General features: G+C 48.7%; 1 protein-coding gene across 1 annotated transcript; it reads left to right on the top strand.

Moving 5' to 3' along the window:
• The first annotated feature begins 4,548 nt into the window (after positions 1 to 4,548).
• On the top strand, positions 4,549 to 18,780 carry Accs (1-aminocyclopropane-1-carboxylate synthase homolog (inactive)). The gene is made up of 15 exons (XM_032903765.1): positions 4,549 to 4,699; positions 6,236 to 6,526; positions 8,689 to 8,748; positions 10,237 to 10,307; positions 11,281 to 11,350; positions 11,641 to 11,707; positions 12,280 to 12,377; positions 12,850 to 12,927; positions 14,037 to 14,137; positions 14,886 to 14,975; positions 15,853 to 15,898; positions 15,987 to 16,128; positions 17,864 to 18,006; positions 18,111 to 18,264; positions 18,364 to 18,780. Exons 2-15 carry the CDS (start codon positions 6,305 to 6,307, stop codon positions 18,459 to 18,461), a joined length of 1,440 nt encoding a protein of 479 aa, XP_032759656.1. The 5' UTR covers positions 4,549 to 4,699; positions 6,236 to 6,304; the 3' UTR covers positions 18,462 to 18,780.
• The last annotated feature ends 1,117 nt before the right edge of the window (positions 18,781 to 19,897 follow it).

The raw sequence follows: 19,897 nt of genomic DNA, 5'->3' as shown, positions 1-19,897 counted from the left end.
TCTTTCTATATAACCCAGGCTGGCTTTGAACACACAGCATCGTCCTCAGCTTCCCCTGTGTTAGGATTACAGGTTTATGTCACTAGCCCTAGTAGGTCCTCTCCCTCCTCTTTCCTTCCTCTTCCTCCTTTTCTGTTTTCAATAGATGAAAGGAAGTACATTGCTTTTCTCAAGCACCTTAAGGAAGGGTTTATTTTGGTTCACGGTTTGAGGTTTCAGTGCACCACGGTGGAGTAGCAAAGCTGTGATGTGGGGTGAGCCTTTAGCTGTGGCAACAGAACATGGGGCAGTTGGGCCCGTTGCATCCACAGCCAGGAAGTAGAGATGGATGCTGCTCCTCCTCCTGTCTCAGTCTGGGGCTCCAGCCTGTGGGATGGTGCTACACACACTGAGGGTTACTCTTCCTAAGTTAAACCTCTCTGGAAATAAACTCAGACACACCCAGAGTTGTGTACTCTAGATAGTACTAGGCCGTTCTAAATCCAGTCAAGTTGATTACAGAAATTAACTGTCACAGGAAGTAGTTTGATAAATTCTGATTCTTCAAAGTTTGTTGTGCTAGATAATGTTCTTTAGAGACTGGGTTTGAACCAGGCATGGTAGTATATACCTATAATCCTAGTAGTCAAGAGGCTGCGGCAGAAGAATTGTGGGTTTAAGGCCAGCCTGGGCTATAGTGAGACCTTATCTCAGGCTGCAAGGGAATTCACTGGAAGAGCCCAGGAGACCGGGAACACTCTCAGGCCTTTATAAAGGAGGTTAGCAGTCTCACTGGCATGGGATGGAAGGAGTCATGGCCTCTGTGGAAGCGTTAGTCTGTTTCTGAGTCTGTTTCAACTCCATATTCAGATGGGAGGCTGGCTAGATGGCTCAGTGAATAAAGGCGTCTGTCACCAAGCCTGATGTCTGGAGCCCCACACATTGGAAGGGGTGAAGCGACTTTCATAAGTTGTCCTCTGACCTCTACACGCATAAAATGACACATGCCTGAAGTAAATAAATGTAATAAAAAAGTTGTCTTGTAAAGTTCTGGACATTTCGCTTTCTTGCTAACATTTGCTGTTTGTATTAGTTATTTTTTTTTCAGTGCTATGACAATTACCTGAAAAAAAGCAATTTGAGAGCAGAAAGGGGAGGCATAGTGGCCCATAGTGGCATCGCCTGTGAGTCCCCAGACTTAGGGGGCAGAGGCAGAATGGACACTACAAGTCTGAGGCCAGTCTGAGTTATCTAGGAGATTCCAGGCCAGCAAGGCTGCCTAGTGACACAGCATGATTTTGTCTTGTGGCTTTGGTGGTTAATTTTGGTTGTCAACTTGACCAAATCTGGAATCCACTAGGGGGCAAGTGAGCTTTTCTTGATTGGGTTAATCAAGTGGGAAGATCCACCCTAAGTGTGGGTGACACACTGTGGTGCTGGGCAGAGGGAAAAGCTCTTGCCCTTTGGCCTGCTTGCTTCTGTGTGTCACTGGCGGATTCACTCAGTTTCCAAGCCACCTACTCTGCTGCTGCCCCTGCTGCCGTATTGCAGCCATCCTTCACTAACGTCAGAGAAAACCCTCTGATGCCTCTTCAGCCTTCTAATGTGGACGGAGGAGCAGAGGCTCTCCCAGAATCCTCCAGGCCTTCAGTATTAGGGTTCTGTAGAGGAAAAGAACTATTGGCGTATATATTGATATAACTTCATATATATTCATATATAATATGCTTTATTAGAGTGAATTATGGCAGGGATCCACCCAATCCGACAATAGCAATCTCTTGATGGAAAGTCCAAGAATCCAATAGTTGTTCAGTCCACGAGGCTGATGTCTCAGCTGGTCTTCAGTGTACCTCAGAATCCCCCCAAAGTAGACTCTAGTGCCAGGGAGGGAGGGCCTCAGCAGAAGGATAGATATATGAACTTGCCAGCAAGAATGGAGCAAGCCGGAAAAAGCAGAAGTTTCTTCCGTGTCCTTTATAGAGGCTGTGACAAGGTGTGGCTCAGATTTAAGGTGGGTCTTCTGTCCTCGAATGATCCAGTCAACTAAAACTTCCTTCCAGATGTGCCCAGATGCTTCAGTTTTTAGTTAATTCCAGGTGTAGTCAGGTTGACAGCCAAGAATACCCATCACAAGTCCACCCCTTGTCATCTTGACACCCAATCATCTCTTAGACCATGCTTAATTTCCATGTGAAAAAAACGAGGTCATGACTATGCCTAGCATGATGTAACTATCTCATGTACAACCGTAAACACATCATGTATTTTAGAGCAAGTGGCAATGTTCCCTTGAGGGACATTCTTTTAGTATCTTATAACTTAAATATGATAACCACTGATATTCTCTTAATTGATGTTAACATTCAATGATAAGGAAATTGACAAAAGAAAACAAATATCAGTGCAAACACATTCTTTTTTTTTGTTTTTTTGTTTTTTCGGAGCTGGGGACTGAACCCAGGGCCTTGCGCTTGCTAGGCAAGCGCTCTACCACTGAGCTAAATCCCCAACCCCGTGCAAACACATTCTTAACACAACAGGACAGAAGCATTCACATCACTCACGATCCTCACTTCAGTGATTAGTCTTAGCTGTACTTAGAATTTCCTTCCTTATTACCCTTCTGTGGTTCCTCTACCCTCAGTGAGCATCTCAGTAGGTCTTGGTGCTTTTCCTGGAAGACTGACTCATGTCATCGTTTTTTGGGGTCTGTGCCCTTTGCCATATTTACAGATATTTACATTATGATTCAGAACAGTAGCAAAATTTCAGTTATGAAGTTGCAACAAAATATTTAATGGCCTGGGATTGCTACAACCTGAGGAACTGTATTAAGGGATTTTAGCATTAGGAAGGTTGAGAACCACTGTCCTAAAGGATCTCCTGCATTCCAGATACAGTCTTTCTTATTCCACTGTAGAGAAGCAATCTGGATCAATCACCCCGCCTAACACTGTTATTCCTTTCTTAGCCTGTTGACGTAAGAGCCCCAGACAGTCAAAGTGGCCATGGGGAAGCCCTAGCTTCCAGTTCAACACAGTGTTTGTTGTGTCTCCAGGCAGCAGCGCTCCCCTATCTGAAACCAAAACTTTTAGGTCAGGAGAACTCTGGGTTTCCCAAAGACAGGAGACAACAACAGTTTTCCTAATGGGTCACTAGGGTGATAGTGAGTGGAACCATTCCCATTTCAACTTCTTGATTCCTGTGAATCCTGACGATGGGAGAAACCAGAGTATTGGAAGATGATTACTTCTGTCTTACTGTTCTCTTCTGTGATGAAAGAGTATGGCCAAGGAAACATAAAAAGAAGCATTTACTGGGGGGCTTGCTTACAGGTTCAGTGAGTTAGTTCACTACCATCATGGTGGGGAGTGTGGCCGCAGGCAGGCTTGGTGCTGGGGCAGTAGCTAAGATGATTCTCAGGCAGAAGACAGAGAAAGAGACTGAGCTTGGCTTTTGAAACCTCAAAGGCCATCCCCAGTGATACACATTTGCCCACAAAGGCACACTTTCTAATCCTTAAGCAGTTCACCAACTGGGGACAAAATATTCAAAACCATAAGCCTATGGGGGGCCGTTCTCATCCAAACCAACACACCTTCAGAGACAGACTGGAACTACTGAGGCATGCTATCTTGTCAACTTAGCAGTCACTCGTCCTCAGCGTCTCCTGTGTGAGTGTAGCCATTGTTGAACTACCTAGATCATGCTCCTGATCTAGTCTGAGAAGCTTGTAGGTGACAGTATTATATTTGCATACATACATTATTTATCAGTCTCGGCCTCACAGTTTGTGTTCGACAGGCGGTTGCTTCCTTGCATAACTATAAAAAGTGGAGTTATTCGACTTGGTATTTGCACTCAATTTAGCATTCCTCGGAAGGCACACAGTAAAAAGTACTTCAAAGTTCTTGTTGCCTGTTTGCTTTGGTTTTCTGGTACCCAGGACTGAACTTTTTCCTTTGTCTCCCTCACATTTCTAAAAATCTATTTAGTATAGACTGGAATTCAATGTCCCCATGGTCATATGAATGTATACATACAGGTCTATACATTTCTGTTTTTCTTTTGTAAATCTTTTTTCCCCTCCAACTCAGAATTTCTGGGGTTTGTGAGTAGCTCTTACAGATGGATGGCGGGGAGATCTCATGAGCAGATGATGTTCAGGAGAAATGGTATTTCCAGAGGACGCCTATCTTAACTGGGGAAGAAACTTCCAATCTTCAAAAGGCTCTGACCAAGGGTGTCCGAAATGCAAGAGGGATCTAAGCTCAGCCAATGAGAGAAGAGATAGGGGTGGGAGTATTCTTGTCTTCACCAAGATCCTCCATCTCTCTGTTTCTTTCCACTTTCTGAATTCTGTCTACAGTTTCTGGCAGGCAGGGAAGTGTTGAAGACCCAGAGCTTCCTCCTCTGGGACCAAGAGGCAGAGTACCGACTCCTTCCCTGTGTCCCCGCCAGGTCGCTAGGGGGCGGGCTACTCCAGTGTCCCGGAAGTACAGCCCCAAGAATACCGCGCGTGAAAACCCAAGGTCCAAAGTAGGTGCTGCTATTCGCCACTGTACACCAAAGGCCAGGTTCACAGCCCGGTTCTCTTAATCGCTTCCTGCCCTTAGGTCTGGAAATCCTGAGTGCAGTTACACTACAGTCTCTGTGGTTCCGGAAAACCCGGGCGGGCCCTGCAGACCATTCTGTCTTGGTTGCCAGTTTTGGGCTGGTGAGATTTGGGGTAGACCGGATTGACTGCAGTGCCTTAGGCTCCTGCCGGGTTCTGTGTGAGCTCTGGTCTATGCCACGTTGCCTACTCGGTCGTGTTTTTCCTCGGATCGAGGCTGTCTGTGGAGCAGGCGTGTGCTCTGCCAAAGTACCGCCACCTTGGGGAGGACCCGGGATTTGCAGCAAAAGTAAACTGCGGGCCACGGTGGGTGTGGGGCTGGGGAGGTGGGGGGAGTGATTTTCTGTGCTCCTCCCGCCCCCCATCAGCCATCTACCAAGTAAGACTTGGACCTTAAGACAAGGAAATCAGAGAGTATTTGTGATAGAATGACTCATATTTCAGACTTTTGACCACCAGCCAGGATTTGGGTTTTGGTTATGAGTGCTTTATCCCCCTCTGAGCCTCACTGTTGCTCTTTGAAGTGATTATTGGTCCCACCAGAGCGTAGGTGTGGCTTGAAAAGGGATGCTTAGGAAGCTCCTACAGAGCAGGAGGAGGACAGGAGTCCCTCCTCTGGGGCCCTTTTTGTCTCTTTTGTGAGTAGAGACGGGATCCTGGAGTGCCTGCACTTAGGATCCCTACCCCCTTCACACACACACACACACACACACACACACACACACACACACACACACACACACACCCTGACCATCCTGCACTTTGATCCCACACACACACACACACACACACACACACACACACACACACACACACACACACACACATCCTGACCATCCATCACACAAGAGGTCCAGAACCACAGGAGTGATCTCTTTAGGAAATAGCCGGGTGTTTTGAGATTGAGGTGAGCAAGGATGGGGAAAGATTGTTGGTGACCAGGAGGCTGCAGGATGAGAAACAAATGTAGAAATTGAGCGAGCTAAAGCTACAGGAGATTAGCTTTGTTTATATGGAGCAAGCATGGTGTGGTGCTCATAGGTCCTCAACAGATTGTGTTTGCTGAAGTGTTTAACCAGATAAGGACACAAGGGATACACAGCTTGCAAGAAGAGGGAGATGTCATAGTTCCAGCTACTAGGGAGGCACTTGAGCCCAAGAGTTCAAGGCCAGCATTGGGCAGTCTCAGGAGGGAAAAAAAGGAAAAACCAAGAAAGAAAGAGAGAGAGAGGGAAAAAAAGGGGAGGGGCAAACCAGCCTAGGCAGTAAAGTGTTTGGTCAGTCAAATGCTTTTCTTGCCTGGCAGTCATGAGGACCTGAGTTTTATCCCCCAGAACCCAAATAAAAACAGCTGGATGTGTTCTCCTCATGATTTCAGAGCTGGGGAGATGGAGACAGGCAGGTTTTGGGCCTTACTGGCTAGCAAGTCTAACCTAATCTGCAAACATTAGGGCCTAGTGAGAGACCCTCTCAAAAACCAATGTGGACAGCTCCCAGAACACCACCAGAGGAGGATGTTCTTGAGCCTATACACAGACAGACAGACAGACAGACAGACAGACACACACACACACACACACACACACACACACACACACACAAACCCTTCAGCAGGTCTGTGCATTTGTGTTTTGGCAGATATTCTGTCTTCCTCAGAAGGACTCCACGGTACCTACTACCTGCACAGGCTCAACCTCCACTCAGGACATGGAAAGTGGCTATGGTGATGATCTGCAAGGAGAATGCCTCAGAAAACCAGACCAGAAACAGCCCAAACTCTATGGAGTGGGTGACCCCACGGCCACATTCTCCTCTGACAGCTTCTGCCTGTCCTCTAGAGGAAGAATCATCAAATGGTTCTGGGACTCGGCTGAGGAGGGCTATAGGACCTACCACATGGATGAGTATGATGAGGACAAGAACCCCAGTGTGAGTAAAGACCTCTCCCCACGGGGACCCAAGAACAAACTAACTGCAGGGCAGTCAGCACCTAGCTTGCCGGGTTGGAGTTATGGTCCTCTGGCTCCAAAATGGCTGTTAATGTCTGCTCTATGTACAGTTTGTCTCTGAGATGGGCTGGTAATGTCTGCTCTGTAAGAGTCAACATTAAGTGGGACCAGGGATGTGAAATTAACAGTCCTTGTCATGTAGTATACTTGATGAATAGTAACTGCTGTTATTATTCATATCATCTGCCTTGATTGTCATTCTCTATTATACATAATAGTGTAGCAGGTCAAAGAGCTGCACAATAAACCCTTATTAATGGTTTTGATCTATTGGGCATCCATCCATCAGGTATCAGCGACTGTTCTAGGCACTGGTATCATAGCTGTGATCAAAACTTAAATCCCGCCCTGTGTATTTAATTTCAGTTGAGATAGGCAGGACAAATATAATATAACATTTACTGATAGGTACTGCAGAAAAGATGGAGATAGGGTAAGGGGGCAGAGGAAGATGGTGGGCTGGAAAATATTGTTATTTGACGTAGGGTGTCAGAAGGCAACTTTACTCAGGTGACATTAGAACAAACACTTGGGGAAAAAGCAAGAGAGTGTGTTAGTTATCCATTGCTGTAACAAGTCACCCCAAATCTCAGCAGCTTAAGTAACAAACATTTCCTAATTGCTGGGGCTCAGTACTCCTGGTGAGTGTCTTAGGGTCAGGGGTTTCCGTCACGGTACCCTGCAGTTGATGTTGTAATCGCACCTGAAAGCTTGCCTGGGTGGGACATGAACAGGGAAGATCTCCACGTTCACCTATGTGGCTCTTGGTGGACATCTGTTGCTGTCGACATGGACCTTTCCCCAGGGTGGCCTCGGATACAACAGCTGGCTCCCTCCAGGGCAGATGATCTAAGACAGAATAGGGGACTCTGAGTACCCAAGACAGAAGCCACATGCGTTTATGACCTAACCTTAGAAGTGACATCCCATCAGTTCTGCATGTTCTTTCCATCAGACACAGCTGGCAGATTCAGTCTCTGTGCAGGGTGCCATGGTAGAGGCTACAGCCCACCAGGAGCCCTGCCGCTGCGAGAACAAAGGCCCCAGGCTGGATCAGATCAGCAGACAGCAAAGGGACCAAGCAGGCTGCAGTAAAGCCAGAGTGGGGGAGATGAGTTCAGAAAGGCTTTGGGTTTTTTTTGGGGGGGGGGAAGGGTATGAAATGCTCAGGAGAGGAGCAGTGTGTATGATGCAGTGTGTATGTCAGTAAGACAATTTAGACCGTAGGGTCTCCACATGGAGTCCACCTGATGACAGGCGAGGAAGTGGAGAGGAGGTGGGGGCTGTGGCAGTGATCTGGACAGCAATCCTGGTGGCTTATTCTAGGGTCTCAGCCATGGGGCATGACGAGTGGCTGGCTGAGTACGCTGTGAGGACTTGGACTTGTCTGCCTGTGGTGGAAACAGTGCTTGCCTCTCACACATTTGTCTAGCTCCCAGCTCATTCAAGTTTAATGTTTTTATTTATTTATTTTTTATTTTATTTTATTTTTTTATTTCTTTCCTGCTTCCTTCACTGTTCACAGAAGGCAGGGGTCAGGAGTCAGTGCCCTCCATTAGGATTAACACCTATGGAGAGGCAGCCAGATGTTGCGTCCTGTTAGCTGGGTTCCCTAGGGAACCATTTACACTTGCATGGGGGCTGTCCACTGAACCCTCACTCTTGTTTTATTCTTAGCTGAGTGTGATTTATGACGTTTTTGGAGAGACACTGTGGTGTCTTGGGCATAAATCTGCCTTTAGGGAGCTAGCTTTTAGCAGGGAGCAGTACCCTGATCCCTGGGGCATGGGACAGACATTGAGTGGTTTTCTCTAAGGGCAGGCTGGAAAGAGATGTGGGACTCCAAGAAGCGAAGGGCCCGGAAGGTAGGGCACTGGGGAGGCTTCTCGCTAGAGATAGTGTTTGGACAATGTTGGAAATGGGGGATGGGAGTTTGAAACCTAGTGAGTGCCCAGCTTGAGCAAAGACAAGAAGGGATGGTGAGAGGGTGGGTGGTACCCACTCTGCCGGCTGTGGGTTCCTCTGGGTCCTTGCTGGTAGTGTTTTTGTCATGCTCACCCTGTCTCTACCCTTTGTCTGCAGGGCATCATTAACTTGGGCACCAGTGAGAACAAACTCTGCTTTGACCTTCTGTCCTGGCGGGTGAGTACAGGGGCTGGCATCACCAGCTCCAGGTGAGCGAGCTCAGGGGCTGGCATAACCAGCTCCAGGTGAGCGAGCTCAGGGGCTGGCATCACCAGTTCCAAGTAAGTGAGCTCAGGGGCTGGCATCACCAGCTCCAGGTGAGCGAGCTCAGGGGCTGGCATAACCAGCTCCAGGTGAGCGAGCTCAGGGACTGGCATCACCAGTTCCAGGGGGTTCTGAATCCTTTGCCACTGAAGCTTGCTGCACACCTCAGTGGCCCTGACTTAAGAGCTGGGGACATGGATTCCAGATCTGCTTTGGGAACAACTCTCCTCTCTCCTCCCTTCCCTCCCCCTCCCTCACCTCCCCACCCAGTCTACCAATAGAACTATATCCATCCCTGGTCTTTAGTTTTATTTTTGTTCACTGGAGATTGAATCTAGCATTTACACAGTCCAGGCAAGTCAAACCTCACTCTCTGCCTTCTTCACTTGTTATTTTGTGACAAGGTCTAAGTCGCAGAGGCTGACCTTGAACTTATTCCACAGTCTGGGCAGGTCTTAGATTTGCAAGGCCTCCTATTTCAGCCTCCAGTGTAACTGGGTGCACTGCCAGGCTTGGCTTCTATGGCTGCTTCTAATCCAGCTTGCAAAATTCCTTAATATTTCATCAGATTTCTTAAAATTTCATCAGATGTCCCAACTCTCCAAAACTCAAAATTAGTTCCAGTAATATTTCATTTACCTAATAGATCCAAAATATGATCATTGTAGCTGGTAACGAATGTACAATTATTGATATTTATTAAAACTTGTTTTTAGGAAGTCTTTACAGTTCAGATTAGCCACCTAGTAAATGCTCAGTTGCTACAGAATACCAGTGGCTTCCATGTGGGACCAGCTCTAAGGAGTGACAGAAGGGAGGGGAATGGCTGGGCCCAGGCATGGAGAAGTACATGATTCCAATTCTTCTGGGCCCCTGTCCGAGGACCCTATGTTATTGTCTGTCTTTGACTTTGTAGCCATGATGCTTTACTGCCACTAATTCAGTACCTGGTTATGCAATGGATGGTCTACAAGGGATGGACCACTGTATGCAAAGGGTGAGATTGAGTTGAGCCTGCAGAAGACAGTGCCTTGAGTCCCCACTATAGTTGGATCCAAGGACAACCCTGGAACCTCCTCCGACCTCTGGGAAGGCTGAGCGTCACGACTTCCCACCACTACTTCTGCACCCACCCCTCTCATTTTTGTTGTATAGAGAGCTAGAGCCAAAAGTTCTGGATATCATTTCAGTGCTGCCGCTTGCTAGCTCGGGGGCCCTGCCTTCACTTTGTGAGCCTTGCCTTGCTTATCTGTGAAATGGGCCTGGGGATGTTGCCTTGTACTCTTTGCACAGTTTCTCTGAGAAGCAGGAGAAACCCTAGATGGTAAAGGCCAAGGTGCTGTGTGGATGTAGGTGACAGTGTTGGCCGTCAACCTTGCTCTTTCTCCTGTGTGTCCCCAGCTGACACAGAACGACATGCTTCATGTGGAACCATCTCTGCTGCAGTACCCTGACTGGAGAGGGCATCTGTTGTAAGTAGTCACCCCAAGCCAGTGGGTCCCGACATGGGACGTGTTGGCCCCCAGGGAGGTAGAGTAGAGCTGAGACACATTTCTGGTTGGTGTAACAGGAAGAAGGGTCAACTGGCCAGTGGTGTGCTCTTCACCCTGTAACGTACCTCAACAGGGGAGCACCTCAACAAAGTGTTGTTCTGTCTACAACATCAGGAGAGACTGAGTGGAGAAGCTGGCCATAGGCTGAGAACATAGTTATGGAGACCTGGTGACCATGGGCTGGCCTGTCAGCCTCAACTCCATCCCCAGAGCTCCCAGCTTGGTTCCCATGACCCTAAGTCTGTGGCAAGTGAGGAGACTGTCCTTGGTTTTCCAGAAGCTTTAGAGATGACAAGGGGGCTGACTGGGGCCCACTCTCAATGGTTTGATGGACCAGGGGATGGTCCTGACTATGCTGTGCACTGATAATTTACTGAGGGTCAGGCACTGTTCTAAGGGATCCATGGTCCAGATGGTGAGCTCTGGGGCAGGCTACTGGGCATGAGTAAGGACTCTGCCACTTACTAGCAAGGGAAACAATTCCTTCAAATTCTCTCAGTTTCTTTATTTGTAAAATGGGAATGATAGTAATGACAGCCACCACGAAACAGTCTCTGAATAACGTTTGTGTGATGTTGGAGCTCAGCAAGAGCCATGGTTAACAGTTCCTGTTATAATAGTGTTTACTGTTATCATTATCAGCTAGATGTATGTGGTGTTTGTTTCTTCCCCTGGAGTCTCCTGATTAGGTGGGGTTGGGTGTCCTAGACCCAGAATGCTTTGTGGCTGGATGAGGGAGGGTATGCTGGAATGGAGATAAATGTCTGCCACCTTGGGAAGGGAGGATGGGGCAGTGGCCGCCAGCCACCTGCAGGTTCCCAGAGGGGCTCTGGAGTATACTAGGCTGAATATGCTCTGACAAGTGTCATATTTTGTTGGTCTGTTCTTCTAGCCTCCGGGAAGAAGTGGCAAGGTTCTTGTCTTTCTATTGTAAGAGCCCGGCACCCCTCAAACCAGAAAATGTGAGTTACGCCTTCCCTAGGAGTGGAGGTTGTCAGGGAGGGCGCTTTGGGTCTGCCTCTCACTTAGTTTGCCTCCCAACCCCATTGTACTATGGTCCTCTTGACTTTCCCACCTTTGGGAGAGATCCTCAGTTCCATCTCTCGTTCACTTGATCAAGAGCAAGGTACCCTGAAATCAGCTTGGCTGGGAGCCAATGGAGACCTCTGTCAGGATGGACCTCCAGGGCACTTTCCATGGCCTTTCTTCTCTGTCACCTGACAGAGGCATTCTTGTCTCCCATCATTCCCAGGTGGTTGTTCTGAATGGCTGTGCCTCTCTCTTTTCTGCTCTGGCCACAGTGCTGTGCGAGCCAGGAGGTAAGTGGACTCCATGTCCTACTCCCTCAGCTTTTGTCCAGGGAGGATGTGCTGGGCTGTGACCACAGTTGTCTGGGTGAGGTGCTGGGGGTGGAGCCCAGGGCTTCGTGTATGCAAGGCAAGCCCTCTACCTACTAGGCTACATCCCTGGTCTTAGGAAGTTTGAACTATGGCAGGTTCTGTCTAGTGCCGTGTGATGGGGTATTTTCTCACAATGCTGTGCAGGGGCAATGAGCTCCCTGACTCTACCTGCAGGCAGTCATGAGATTTTGAGTCAACACCAATACTCTGCCCTGTTATAGGTTGCTAGGATATTCAGGAGATTAGGCGGGCCAAGTACATTTCTATATATTTTTACCTTATAGTGGATTAATCTGGATGTGAACTCATTATAAGTGAAGGAGCATCCCCCTGATCTTGGGGGATCCAAGCTTTAAGGTTTTGGGAGTTGAGAGCAAGGATTTGCCCCAAATGTTTCCTAGAGATGGTGGAGGCTAGGAAGGACAGTGGCACACATGACAGGGTCTGAAGTATCCAGGTCAGAGGCTAATGGGCTTTACTCCTGCTCCTAGAAGTCCTCTTGATCCCCACCCCTTACTACGGAGCCATCACCCAGCACATCTATCTCTATGGCAACATCCGACTAGCCTATGTCTACCTGGACAGCAAGGTAAGATGCCTGCAGCCCAGTTCTTGCACCTGCGTTTTCCTGGTTCTGAGGCTGTGGGTGGATGGGAAGGAGCCTGTGTTGGGGGTTTGGAGCTGCTATAAAACAGGAGTGGAGCCTTCTGTTGTCACATGGATGTCTCTGCCTGGGTTTCTTGGAAGCTCCAAGCCACAGATTCTAAGATCCTGTATCCATGGAGAAGCCAAGGACTAGCTTCATAAATGAGAGGGTGGAAAGGGGCAAGCTTAGGCCTTGGGAGTCCTGAGAGCCAGTCAGAGAAGCCTTGCTGCCTCTGCCAGAAATCTAAGAGATAAGATGGGGTGGAAGGCAGGAAGGGGAAGCAGCCCTTCCTGTTTTTCAGAGGCTGTACCCAAGAGGCTGGGGACGATAGGGAAAGAGAGTCCCAAGAGTTCAAGTTTGGGATTGGGGCCATGTCACTGAATTTGGCTTCTGACTTTGGTGGGTCTTTTCCCAGGTAACTGGACTGAATACACGTCCCTTCCAGCTCACCGTAGAGAAGCTGGAGATGGCCCTGCAAGGAGTTAACTCTGAGGTTGGAGATTCAGTCAAATCCAGGGCTGGGAGTGGGTGGATTTCAGCAGGGGCTAGACCTTTCATCTCCTGGGCTTGTTACATTGATAGGGACATCTGGGGGGTGGATTATGGAGCCATCCTGGGAATGCAGTCAGACAGAATCCTGTATCTATGGAGGGCTTTTTCATTAGAAAAAGACTTTGAAACCACGGTATATAGAGGACCAGGGAAGTTCATCAGGAATCCCCCCCCCAAAAAAAAGGATAGCAGATGATGGTGGGATAGGATCATAATTCGTTTTATATATGCACGAAAATGTCAAAAGGGAAGCCCGTTATTGTTTTCAATGAGTGTATGTGCCTTAGTTACTGTTCTATTGCTGTGAAGAGATACCATGACCAGGGTAAATAAAGCAGGAAGGAGAGAGGCATGGCACTGGAGAAGTGCTTTTTATTCTGGTCTGCAGTAACACACTACCTCCAACAAGGCCACACCTCCCTCATCCTTCCCAAACAGTTCCACTAAAGACCAAGTATTCAAACGTGAACCTTTGTGTGTGTGTGGGGGAAAGGGGGCAGATTCTAATTCAAACTACTACAGTATGCTAATTAAAAAGGACACTCCTCGTACTCTAGTGCTTTTGTTTCTGCTTCGGGGTCAAATGTGGGTCACGGGAGTCTATAGTTTAGTGAGTCTTTCTGGCAAATTGAGGGGTGATCCTGCTCCTTTTGAGGGGCTTCTTAGAAAGGCAGAGACCTGAGTTCCTGCACTTGCTTTCTGCCCATGTTCAGCATCTGTGCACTTCCCTGCATTTACTGTTGCCATTCAAGCTGTCAAGTGCTCAGTGCAGGAACCGTGAAAGTTCTCACCTCCCACTTACAATTCCTCTGACACAAGCAGCCTCTGTGCCAGCAGCTGACATGTTTCCCTGCTCCCTGCCTGCTTTCTTTCCATAGTAGGGACTGCACGGCAGATGTAATTCTCATCCTACTCATCTGCTTCTCGTTGGGTCAGGATCGTGTTCCTGCCGTGCTTCCCTGGGCAGCTACCAGCTTCATCCAGTGAGACTGTAAGGCTCTGGAGTTGGGGGTGGGGCATGTACTGACATTCCCCCCTGGACGGTTTCAGGGCGTCAAGGTCAAAGGCCTCATCCTCATCAACCCCCAAAACCCTCTGGGTGATATCTACTCCCCTGAAGAGCTGCAGGACTTCCTGGGATTTGCCATGAGGTGAGTTCTACCTGCCCCACAAAGTGGGAAGAGAGAGTTCTGATGTGGCCTTAGACCTCTGTGGGCAACTACCTGCCGTGGTGTTTCCCTATGTTTCTTAAACACCATCTGTAATGCTCTAGGGCCAGGCACCATGCTGAACACTTGATTATTTATGCATTTATGTATTTATATGTTTATCTGTGTTCACGTGTGTGTAAATGTGGAAGATAGCAGTCATTCCTCAGATGCTTTGCTTTTGGGAAAGGATTTCACTGGTCTCGAGCTTGTCAAGTATGGGAAGCTATCTGACCAGTGAACCCCAGGGCCCTGGGCATCAAACTTGGGCCTTCGTGTTTGCAGCGCTTTACCGACCAGCTGATCTTCCCAGCTGAACACTTTCTGTGTTGTATCTGTGGTTCTCCTCACGGCAGCCCCATAAAAAATGAACACTTGTCATCCCTGCTTGACAGAGCCTCAGAGTGGTCCAATCAGGAGTGGGAACAGACATGAGTATGAGTTTGTCTCCAGCCCATCATGGAGGACCCCAAGGGTGCCTCCTCTGTCTTGCAGTGCTTCAAAAGCTCCAGAATCCACTGCTTTATATGTGCAGTCCCCCTTTGTAAAAATATAGACCAACGTGGTTATTCCTGGGCAAACGGTTTGGTAGCCCTGGGCTACACTGTGGTCCTCTGGGTTTCTGATATACTGCTATTCAACAGTGAGTGACAGCTTTGGCTCTCTCCTTCCTACTACCTACCCACTCCAGGCACAAGCTGCATGTGATCATGGATGAGGTTTACATGCTGTCTGTTTTTGAAGAGTCTCTTGGGTACCGCAGTGTCCTCAGCCTGGAAAGGTGAGACTCCCACTGTAGCTGGTCCTACCAGTCCCTGGACTGTCTTAGTTTCTCCAGCTTCTATCTAGGTCAATCCACACGGCCTGCCTGGCCTGCTGCCCCAAGGTAGTTCTATTAATATCTGTCTGATCTCACTGGTCCTCAGGCTAGGGGCAATTAGGTAGACCAGGTCTTCAGATTATTCTATGTCATTCCCAATAACTCTAGGGGAGCCAGGGCTTGGCATCCTTTGAAGGCATATTTGGTATATGGGAAACTGGACTCTGGCTGTTTGCTTTGTATTTAGAGTAGCCTCATTTTTATCCACCCATCAGTCTTTCTGTCTGTCCGTCCATCTACTCATCCATTCATCTGTCCCCTCACCTCCTTTGTCCATCTATCCCTTCATCCACCCATTCATCTGCCCACCCACCCATCCATCCTCTTATCTATATTTCTAGATAGGCAAAGGTCTCAGAAGCTAAAGACATAGCTAGCAATTTCAATGATAGTGGCAAGAATGCTGAAACAGAGGTAGCAAGGAGCTGTGGGAAGGTCTGTCTGAGGCACCTGCTTGGCCTGGACTCCTGGGGTTGGTTAGGGAAACCTTTTGAGGAAATGGTGCTTGAGCTAAATTCCAGCTCAGATGTCAGGTCTAATGGTTTCCCCCCATAGCTCTACCATAGACACAGATCCAGTGAGCTTGGTTGTATTCTCATATAATGTTATTTACAGACACAGGCAGCAGGCCATCTGCTGGCCCATTCTGAGAGAAGCATGAGAATCGGTGGTTCAAAGACACGAGACCCAGTTTCATCCATCCATCTACTCATCCATCCACAGATCTGCGATCTGCTGGGTCTGGGTTGCTTACGTCTCCATGCTTTCTTCTCTGTAGGCTGCCCGACCCCCAGAGAACACATGTGATGTGGGCCACCAGCAAGGTGAGCTCCTGGCTAGCCTGGGGTGGTGGGAATAGAATCGGTTTCTTCTGTGAGGGTCAGCCATGGCCTAGCATGTGTCTTCTTGTAGGACTTTGGGATGTCTGGGCTTCGCTTCGGTGTCCTGTACACAGAAAACCAGCACGTGGCTACTGCCGTGGCCTCCCTCTGCCGCTATCATGGCCTCAGTGGTCTGGTCCAACACCAGATGGCACAGCTGCTCCGGGACCATGGTGACTGTCTGGGACTAGGGGCTTGAAAGGAAGAGGACTGGGGTTGGCATGCACATAGGACTTGCTGGGGCTCATGAGTGCCTCTCCTGTGGGGGAAATTGGGTGATGTCTGAGAGTGTCATTTCTGGGTCCAGACTGTACTCAGTTGCTTGCTTCACCTCTCTGAGCCTCAGGTCCATCATCTGTAGAATGGGGCTGATAACAGTGCTAGCTTTGTAGACTGAGCATGATCTGTAATCTGGTTAGAACCTTCCATGGCATACAATGGGTGCTTGGCTAACGGAAGCTCACAGGCTGGGTGCAGTGCTGTGCATCTGTACTCTTAACTACTTGGGAGGCTGGAGCAGGAGGATGCTTTATGATCAGGAGATCCAGGAAAGCCTGGGCAACCTAGTGGGACTACACCTAAAAAAAAATTGGACTTATGATTATTATCTTTGGACACTTTCAAAAGAGATCAGGAGTTACTGAGAAAATTCAGTGATGGAGAGCTCTCTGTCTCTGAGTCCTGTGCTCTGTCCCTGCCTCCTGCCATGGGTTTAGATGGTGAAGCTCTCATGGAATTGTTGTTCACTCAGCCTTTCAGATGCTCTCTCTTTGTCTACCTCACTCCCTCCTAGGACCCTGAGAATTTCTATACAGTTCCCCCATGGTTTTACAGATGAGGAGAAGGAGGACAAGATGCTAAACACCCAATCTAATAGCCTAAAGTTTTGTAGAAACAGTGACAGGCCCTTTACCGGCGAGCCAGGTCACTTGCTCCTACACTACTGATGTGGCCAGATGTTTCAGCCACAGTGACAAACAATTCAATACTTATCAAAGGACCCCGCAGCCAGAGCTCCAAACATGGAACCTTTGCGTGAATAAACTACTTCTTTCTTAATCACTCACATCTGCAGACAGTATCCTCCCCCTCAGACAGACGAATTGACACCCAGTGTCCTCTCCACATGGATGGAATAAAATCCAGGGCAGTGTGGATTTCCCCCCAAGACGCTGTACTGATAAGAGAAGCTACGAGCAAGACATTTCAGGCCACATGAGGCTAGTTCCGGTGTCATTTGGGAATGAACAAACCTGTCTCAATAGATACCATCAGTCATGGGAAGGGGCCATAAGTCTAACTAGCATGAGGATAATCTTTGGGGTCACTCAGGATCCTGACTGTGGTGATGTGCTTTCATATACGACCGTGTAATAAATCATTCAGCCGTGCACCCCCATCCCTCATGCCCCAAGCTCCCTCCCACCAAATTGATCAGTAAATTGATAAAGATCAGGGAGGGGTTGAAGCTGCAGAGTCTGCCTTTCCCCTGACTTGCCAGAGGCCCCGCTGGGAGCAGGACCTTGGTCTGTGTGGTTCTAAGTAATACTTTATAACCGCAGGCACCTTTGGCTTGGTTCCAGGCCTGAGGGACTTTATTCTCTGGGCTCCTGAATGTGGTCCAGGAGCTCCCATGCGCATACCTGGATCAAAAGCACTTTATACTGAACACTGAACTCCCAGCCCTTCTGAGCTCATGAGCCCATGACTCAGTAAGCCATCGGAGAAAAAAAAGCACTCTTGTGGTACTGGCTGCTACACCCTTTCTTCGTTTAGCATTTAGATGAATCCAATGGTGTGACAATGCATGGGGTGGGCTTTGGGGTGGGGTGGGGTGGTGGTGGTGGTGGTGGTGGTGGTGGTGGTGGTGGTGGTGGTGGTGGTATATTCTTACTTCCCTTCCTTTAGACTGGATCAGCCAGGTGTACCTGCCAGAAAACCATGCCCGGCTCAAGGCTGCCCACACCTATGTCTCAGAGGAGCTCAGGGCCCTGGGGATCCCCTTTGTGAGTCGTGGGGCAGGCTTCTTCATCTGGGTTGACTTGAGAAAGGTAAATCAACTTAAGGCATGGGTACCAAAAAATGCCAAGCCTTCACCTGGTAGATGAAGGCATTGGAGGGTCTCCTTCGATCTGAACTTCTTCCACCCTCCCAGTACCTGCGCGAAGGCACCTTTGAGGAGGAGGCGATACTCTGGCGCCGATTTTTGGACAACAAGGTGCTGCTGTCCTCTGGTAAGACCTTTGAGTGCAAAGAACCCGGCTGGTTCCGCGTGGTCTTCTCGGACAAGGAGAACCGGCTCCGCCTGGGTGAGCAGTCTCCTCCTCCAGCTTCCCTTCCGTGTCCTCTGGAGCCCCTGCTTCTGACCCCAGCAGCCCCTGTGGTGACAACTTCTCGCTTCTTCTCAGGAATGCAAAGGATGCGGCAGGTGCTAAAAGGGCAATCTCAAGTGGTAGAAGATGCCTCTCGCTGTCACACCCAGGAGCTACATAGCCAGTCCAGATGAGCTGACCATTGCCTCTCAAGCAGCCATTGTCCCTGTGACCTGGCCATGTAGGGCTACAGGAGACTGAGCGTGGATGCCCCATTTGTCAGTGGGATTCACGACTTGGCTTTGGCCTGGAAGGACTGTTTCCTGCCCTCTGCTGGCAGTGGGAGTCTGTTTAAACTGATATTCATCTTGGGCTGTTGCTGACCCATATTCAACAGGATTAGGATCAGCCGGATGACTGTTGTGAATAGTGTACAGTATGGAGAGTCGTGACTGCTCCTTATCACAGCTCCTTTCTAGGACACAAGAGTAAAAAAGCAACGTTCATTCTTTGTGATGGTGCCTTCCTGCCTCTTTCTTGTTGCCAGGGAAACAAGCTAGAGGATCAGCACACCACACACACACACACACACACACACACACACACACACATACACACACACACACACACACACACACACACACACACACGGAGAGTGATAACATTCCGAGGATGATGTTTTAAAGCATGATCCAATGATTGGAATGAATTCTGTTTATTCAGGTCTTTGGAGCCCAAGACAGGCCTCAACTTGGGATGCAGAGAGAAATATTTCATGGTGGTTGTTAGGAGGAACTCCTCAGTGGAGCTGAAATGTCTCCTCAAATTCAGGACTCACTTCTTACCTGGGAAGGAGATGCCTTCATTGCTGCCCCCAAAGACATGGCCTAGCAATGGCTAGGGAAGGGGAGGGACTGGAGGCTGTATTTCTCAACCAAGGCTGTCTGGGTTGTGCTAAGAAAACCGACAAAGGGGGCTGCCTGTTCCATTTGAGGGGTGCTTTAGTGAAGATCCCAAATGAATGTCTGATTGGTGGCCTGCAGTACAGTACCTATAGTCACATCTGCAAGAACAGCTGAGGCAGGAGGATTCCTTGCACCTGTGAGTTTGAGATCAGCCAGGACAGGAGTGGCAGGTGTAACTTAAACAGTGAAATCAGAAAATTACTGAGACCCAGAATGAGCTCATTACGGGTGTGTCAGTAAATCATCATAGCTCAGGCTGGCCTAGACGGTCAGTTGTGCCTTGCAGGCATCCTGCAGGCGTCCATCACTGTGCTCAGGATACCCTCTCACAGATGAGGAAACCGAGTCTTAGATGGAATAATATTCCGAACCTCATGGCTACAAACTTTTAGGGTCAGGACCCAAGTAAGAGTGGTTTGCTGGGTTGGGGATTTGGCTCAGTGGTAGAGCGCTTGCCTAGCAAGCGAAAGGCCCTGGGTTTGGTCCCCAGCTCCAGAACAAAAAAAAAAAAAAAAAGAGTGGTTTGCTTTAGTTCTGAATCTGAATGTGGTGGGTTGAAAGGATGGCTCAGTGCTTAAGAACATTTGCTTTTCTTCTGAGGACTCTAGTTCCACAGCGGGCAGCTCATAGCCAATCTTTAACTCCAGTTCAGGGATCTAATTCCC

The sequence above is a fragment of the Rattus rattus genome, chromosome 5 (genome assembly GCF_011064425.1).
Source record: "Rattus rattus isolate New Zealand chromosome 5, Rrattus_CSIRO_v1, whole genome shotgun sequence".
Taxonomy (NCBI): Eukaryota; Metazoa; Chordata; class Mammalia; order Rodentia; family Muridae; genus Rattus; species Rattus rattus.
The sequence above is the reverse complement of the archived record's forward strand: the minus strand, read 5'-3'. Positions and strand labels throughout refer to the sequence as shown.

Excerpts from the sequence above, each read along its gene's own strand:
- Accs (XM_032903765.1), top strand. The coding sequence starts at position 6,305 with ATGGAAAGTGGCTATGGTGATGATCTGCAAGGAGAATGCCTCAGAAAA. Across the intron at positions 6,527-8,688 it reads ATGAGGACAAGAACCCCAGT|GGCATCATTAACTTGGGCAC; the intron begins GTGAGTAAAGAC and ends CTTTGTCTGCAG. Across the intron at positions 12,928-14,036 it reads TGCAAGGAGTTAACTCTGAG|GGCGTCAAGGTCAAAGGCCT; the intron begins GTTGGAGATTCA and ends GGACGGTTTCAG.